General features: G+C 38.3%; 1 protein-coding gene across 1 annotated transcript; it reads right to left on the bottom strand.

Annotated features, from left to right (window-relative positions):
* Window positions 1-3,485: 3,485 nt before the first annotated feature.
* Window positions 3,486-6,263, bottom strand: LOC121405597. The gene is made up of 3 exons (XM_041596527.1): window positions 6,088-6,263; window positions 4,548-4,845; window positions 3,486-4,133 (listed from the first exon to the last, which is right to left on the bottom strand). Exons 1-3 carry the CDS (start codon window positions 6,118-6,120, stop codon window positions 3,841-3,843), a joined length of 624 nt encoding a protein of 207 aa, XP_041452461.1. The 5' UTR covers window positions 6,121-6,263; the 3' UTR covers window positions 3,486-3,840.
* Window positions 6,264-7,006: the final 743 nt, after the last annotated feature.

The following is a 7,006-nucleotide window of genomic DNA, read 5'->3' as shown; positions in this document are numbered from 1 at the left end:
AGAAAAATCTTCTACTTACTTACTAACAAGAAAAAGATTTGTGCTTTTTGTTCAGTATCTGATTTCTGTTCACCTTTTTAACAACATAAACAGAATATTTAACTTTTGAAGGGTACATCCAGAATTAATGTTGCAGTTTTTCTTGCATTACAATTGGAAATTATTTAGGATGGTGCGTGTGGCCACAACCATAGTCACAATTCTAACTGTTATTGTTGTATGTTGGAAGTTTGAAGCTCACGTGGTTTGACAAAATATAATTGCAAGGTTTTGCAAAATATTGAAACTAATAAACAATATCCCAATATCCAGTAAAAAATTTCAAGACATCATTGATAAACAGTGCGTCCCACAGAAAACGAAACCGAGATTTACCGATGATTTTATAATATAGCTTAATCATAAAAACAATAGACAAATGACCTATCATCGTCTGGTACAATTTCGCATCCACGCATGAGTGAGTAAAAGCCATTTCAAGAAAGGATGCAAAAAATTCATTCGGTTGGGGGGGTATCTGAATTTTGAAAAGAAAACCACAAGCTTAAGAAATGTTCTATATCTGTTCTTTAATGTGATGTCTCAATCACAGAAAATGGTAAAGAAATAACGCATTTCTATGGAAGCTTAAGTCGACATCTTGATAGCAAAAGATGAGATGACGAGATCCCGGATCTCATCATGTCGACATCTTTAAGAAGAGATGATGAGATGACAAGATCCCGGATCTCATCATGTCAACATCTTTTAGAAGAGATGATGAGATGACAAGATCCCGGATCTCATCATCATCTTTAGAAGAGATGACAAGATCCCGGATCTCATCATGTTGACATCTTGTAGAAGAGATGATGAGATGACAAGATCCCGGATCTCATCATCATCTTTAGAAGAGATGACAAGATCCCGGATCTCATCATGTTGACATCTTGTAGAAGAGATGATGAGATGACAAGATCCCGGATCTCATCATGTTGACATCTTGTAGAAGAGATGATCAGATGACAAGATCTTGGATCTCGTCATGTCGACATCTTTTAGAAGAAATTGTCAGATGACAAGATCTTCGGTCCATGATCATGTCATCTAATCATCTCTTCTTAAAGATGTAGACATGACGAGTTACGAGATCATGACATCTGATCATCTCTTCCACTGGATGTAGACATGACGAGATCCAAGATCTTGTCATCTGATCATCTCTTCTACAAGATGTCAACATGATGAGATCCGGGATCTTGTCATCTCATCATCTCTTCTACAAGATGTCAACATGATGAGATCCGGGATCTTGTCATCTCATCATCTCTTCTACAAGATGTCAACATGATGAGATCCGGGATCTTGTCATCTCATCATCTCTTCTAAAAGATGTTGACATGATGAGATTCGGGATCTTGTCATCTCATCATCTCTTCTTAAAGATGTCGACATGATGAGATCCGGGATCTCGTCATCTTATCTTTTGCTATCAAGATGTCGACTTCCCGAGATAATTATCTCAACATCTCGGTGGCACTTTTAAGCTTCCATACATTTCTGTTTCTTCGAAACAGGTCGGTCGGTTATCACTGCTTGTATTGCAGAAAATAAATTACGTGTTTCCACCACTTTCCCACGACTTTGGGCATGCATTGGCTAATCGTCTTGAAAACGTAGTGTCGAGTATATAAGTCTGAAAGCTAGCTTGTAAAACCTATTCATTTTATGAAATTATTGAAATTCAAGCCAACAGATATTTCAAATAAACAGAACTTTGTTATTTCTTGACCATTTTTCTGTAGAGGTACCAAATTGAAGAGCAGATATTGGACATTCTAAAAAATTCATTTTTTTAAACTCTGATACCACCCCCAAGTGACTTTTTGGTATCCTTTTTTTAGATTGGTTTTACTCATTCATGCCTGAATGATAAATCTTCTATGTTGTACCAGATAAAAGATGGGACTCTATAAGCTTTACAATTATAGGTCGGTTATCTATTGTATTTTGTATTTGTAATTAAGTAGTCGCTAAATCCCGGTCAATGTAAATGACATATTGCTTGTTTTTATTCGAAATGAAACAATGTAAATAAAATCATAAGACGGCACAATTTTCGATAAATGAAGGTAACTCCTTTATTTCTGTAACTGTGTGAAGATGAATAAATCTCAAAAATGAATATACACGATTGAATAAATACTACACGTGAAATGACACAAATTTCACTGATATGATAGTAATGGAATGAAAAGCTAAATACTTTGGGGAGACCATTGAGGATTATACATTATAAACTTATCGATTGATTTCAATGCTTTACATTGTTTTACAATGCATACTATGTTAATTGAATTATATTTCATTGTTGGATTAATGCAATAAAGAATTTAATTAAATAAATGAATGAATGAATAAATAAATAAATACAAGAATAAATGAATCAAATCAAAAGAAAAGAAAATGTAAGAAAGAAGAATATCAAAGAGAAATTGGTGTGTAATTCTACATCACTTCTGTTATTCAGTTGAAAAGAAAGCGCTACTTTCTTGATCGCTCCCCTGACGTCCCACACTCTTCTAGACATGTGAAACTAAAAGGCACCAAGCCTTGAAAGAGTTATGCTGGAGAGGATGAGAGAGATATAGAGGAACAAAAACAAGATGGTCCCCCAGAGGTAATGGGAGAGATTGGATTGGAGAGGAGTAACCGGTGACAGTGGGTGGATTGAGGGAGCACTTTGGAAGAGAGGTTCGGAGATTAAAAGAGATGAAGAGAGAAAGAAAGAGAGAGAGGGGGAGAGAGAAGAGAGTGGAGAAATAGAGGATGGGGGTAGAAAAATGAAGGTTCCAGGAATGCGACTATGTGGGATGAAATCAAAAACTGTATAAGATGAACATTCCATATTTTCATATTAGAACCAGGCCTATATATGCGTAAATCTTTGAAGATAAATATATAAGTGTAAGGAAACAAAATATTTGCACCGCATTATAAAAACCCGTTTCGGTTTTTTCTTCTTCCTCTACTTTTTCTCCTTCTCTTCGTACTTTCTTTCCTCTCCTCCTTCTCTTCTTTTTATTTGTCTTCTTTTTCTTTTTTTTTCTTCTTCTTCTCTATCATATTCTTCTCAGAATTCAGGAGCTAAAAAACAATGACCAATTATTGCTTTAAATGATGAAAATAATAATGATGCAAATTGTGTCAAACCATAAATATGCGTTTACAAAAGAGCAAGTCAAGAAAAATTATTTGCACTACGTACAGCAACCCACTTTTGCTATTAGAATGATGAAATAAGGGTGAACAATAGTTAAAACAAAACTTGCATTTAAAACCGTTATATCCCCATGTTTTGGTAGTGTTTGGTAGCACATATTGAATGCTTAAAGAATCATGGGTAAATAATTGACTTTGACTTCCTTCATATCAACATAAAATCACGTTAATTGATAATAGTGAATTGTCACTTCCATGACTTCCACTGCAAACGGATTCATATATATAGAAAATTTATTGCAAAATGTTCTTCATGACAAGCACAACCAAAAAGTCTTTCCCAAAATATGGTGAATCCTAACGGCAGGACTCTGTATGGACGAACGATCGACATACATCAGTATTTGCAATTTTTCGTCAGCTCCGAAAGAAATGACGAAATTGCCGCTCCAGTTCACCAATTTTCGACAAAAAACCCTCCAAGCTCCTTTGTTATTTGACAGGCATTTTCAATATATTTATTTCATTCTTGAATTCGTCGCCGTTTCAGTTTTGAAAGGTTGAGATAGAACAACAGGGCTTGTTGCATTCCATCGCGTCGGGTAGAGTCGTCGCGTAACCTATTTAGCGTGAGTCCATTTAATTGAATACATTGCATGTTATAAGATGAAAGGAGCTTCTCATGGTAACTGTAAGTTTTTCTTCAATTGGTGGGGAGGAGGAGTTGATAAAGAACTGCTGAAGTTCTTCCAGTTGATCCTCTGTCAATTGGACATCCCCTTCGTCGAGCTTTCCACCGATCAGAGCAAGGGATGCACATTCAAACGTGGTAGGTTGGTTGTACCGGAAGGACGCCATCTTGGATGGAAGGATCTCAGGTGAAAGGTCAGCTTCTGGAAAATCGTAAGCGATGACTCCAACCTTGCTTTTTCCTGTCCAAATTGAAATAGACTAAATTGTAGTTGTGTTCATTTCGATGGGATCTAATGGCCCATGGACAGATTTTACATCAGAACTTCCACAAAAAGGGAAAATATTTCTACAGGTGTAACTGCATAATCTGATAATTTAACCTCGGGCAACTCTTTACGACCGACTCGGCGACGATTCAAAATGCCAACGACCTTTAGTTATGAACCTAATCCTATATACACACATGCTCACTTGGGGAGGACACCCCCCCCTTCGGACAGATTTTTTTTTTTTTAAGATGTTTTGTGTACTACCTAAACATATCGGTGAGCTTCGACTGGTTTATTTTTTGTCGGAGCCCCCTCCTCTTTCCCCTTCCTGACCAGATTTTCAAGTTACGCCACTAGGTCTATCTGGAAGAAAAAAAATCTCACCGAGCGTTTTCCTAGCGCGCTGTAAGAAACCATCGTAGAGTGAGTCAGTGACATCAGTAATAGAGAATCGTCTGTTGTGTATGGAGTGGCAGAGTAGCAGAACATCTATACCGGTCAGATCAAACCTGTTCATATCACTGATGTTGTAGGGAAGTGTCTCGAACCTTACGGTCCTAACAACATCGTTTATGTATTGTTTGATATGGTGGGTGAGCCCCTCGACGCTGTTCGACAGGCTGCCACTGCAAACGACAACATCCACTCTCTGTTTTAAAGGAACCAACTCTGCGGATTCCTCCTAGAAAAAATGAAATCAAAACGTTGCAAGTGGCGGTTCCAGGGAGGGGAGGGGGGTGGGCGAGAAATAAAGGGTACGCTTAAGGGGGGTCTGAAGATTCTTTCAAGATTTGATACATGTGCAAAGTTGGCTGATTTCAAGCCGCCTGGGAATTCAATTCACCCCTCCCCCCCCCCCTCAAAAAAAAAATCGCTACAATGGCATGCACTGGATTACAGGAGCTAACCCGGGATTCTATAATTAGAGTCCGGATGGGCTAAGACGATGCCATCATCCATAACAAGCCATAATAGCGAGTTTTCGCCGGGGACAAACATAATTAAATGCACCGAAAATGCCCGTCAAATCACAATGAACAGCTAAGACGTCTTTGTTGAAGATTGTTGGACCTGGACAGCAGATCGTCCTAAGAGTCGGAACTGACGGAAAATTGCAAACATATCGTTTGTCCACAGTCACGGACGAAACTGCTGTTTTGATTTCCCGATTTTCGACAAAGACTGCTTTGTCATGAAGGCTTTTGATAATAGATCCTCTATGTTCCAAAAAAGCGTCAGCGTAGTTGTTGCGAAAGCCCCCTATTCTTCTATAGGCATGGTCCGCTGGAACGATTTTGAAAAAATGGATCATTTACATTGTATATTTACGAAGTAACCAATGCAATTATGTGGGTTTCAGGTTTTTTTTTTTTTTTTATAAACGAGTAACCAACCACTCTGCCCCATGTGTACCCTACACGTTAAGCATGTTGAGGCCTACGACAAAAAAAGTGTTTTGAGTTCCCCATGTAGAATTACAAGGGCAGTGGGGGGAACTTTTGATGGGGGCACTACCTAACTTCCTTCTCCCATTCTACCTTTTTAACTACTTGAAAGGTCAAACCCTCCCCTTATGATGTTTTAGTATCACCATCACCCTGGCGAATAGTAAATGGAGTGGCCTTATAATTATGTACATGTATATTATTTTTAGTCTTTTCAGGGCAATAGCCTGTATACTTACATATAACATGTACAATTATTTTTCACTTGTTTTGTGATGTAACACACTTGGTAATTTGACGAATACGTAATATGTTATGATGGCATTTAGGCATACAGTGAAAATACTTCTCAATGATTAATATGACTCAAGACATTTATATCAAGTGATTATTTTAATACACATGTAGGCCTACCTACGATGTGACTTAAGGCACCGACGGAACCAGAACCGAGACCAAAAAATGTTACTTAACTTTACCTTTCTCGAAAATGCCGATATGAAGCTCCCCATAATGTCTATACCATGTCTCCTCGTTCATATACTGTTCTGAGCAATGAAGTATTGTGAACAATGTTTACGGTGTACTTGTAATCATATGAATAACATGAACACTATACCATTATGCCAAAACGCTTATATTGGTGTAGTCGACATCACAATGGATTACCATGCAAACAGTGTTCATCGATCCGACCAAAATGCCAGCAAATAAATAAAATGTGGGGATTTCCCACGAAACGGGCATAAAGGTGCAATTGCATTGGGGAGTGAACAGGAGGCGGGAGAGGGAGGGGAGAAAGAGAGAAGGGTTAAGAGTTCTATATAGAAAGAGAGAGAAGGGTGAGGGAAAATGAAGAGGGGTAGACAGGGGTACAGGAGACAGGAGTTGATATACAGGTTTTAAGGGAGGTACTTTGTCTTCTGAACCCCCGTCTGAACCTATGGGTGGTATTTTGGTGTTTATTACTTCGTTTTAGTCACGCGTTCTAGAAAACGTCAAAACATGACGGTTCCATGACATTTGCTCCGGCGTCAATTGCTCAGAACCAAATTTTGCACGTTAAGCTAAAAATTAAGATCTAACCCCCAGAACTGTATTAATCCTAATCCTTATCTTCATATTATTCTGAACCAAAAACATTATTTTATTACAATCCTAACTTTACCTTATACCATGGTCACATTTGCTCTACGGCGGCCGTACGGCGAGTCGGAAACAGTCGTTTTATTCATTTGTATTATAACCACCGACATGTAGCTGGTACAAAAAAATGTTAAAACGGCTGGTTTCGACTCGCCGTACGGCCGCCGTAGAACAAATGTGACCAAGGTATTATGCTCTTGAGATATTAAGACCTGAGCAAATGACGCAGGAGCAAATGTCGTGTCACCATAG

Source organism: Lytechinus variegatus, chromosome 18, assembly GCF_018143015.1.
Source record: "Lytechinus variegatus isolate NC3 chromosome 18, Lvar_3.0, whole genome shotgun sequence".
NCBI lineage: Eukaryota > Metazoa > Echinodermata > Echinoidea > Temnopleuroida > Toxopneustidae > Lytechinus > Lytechinus variegatus.
The sequence above is the reverse complement of the archived record's forward strand: the minus strand, read 5'-3'. Positions and strand labels throughout refer to the sequence as shown.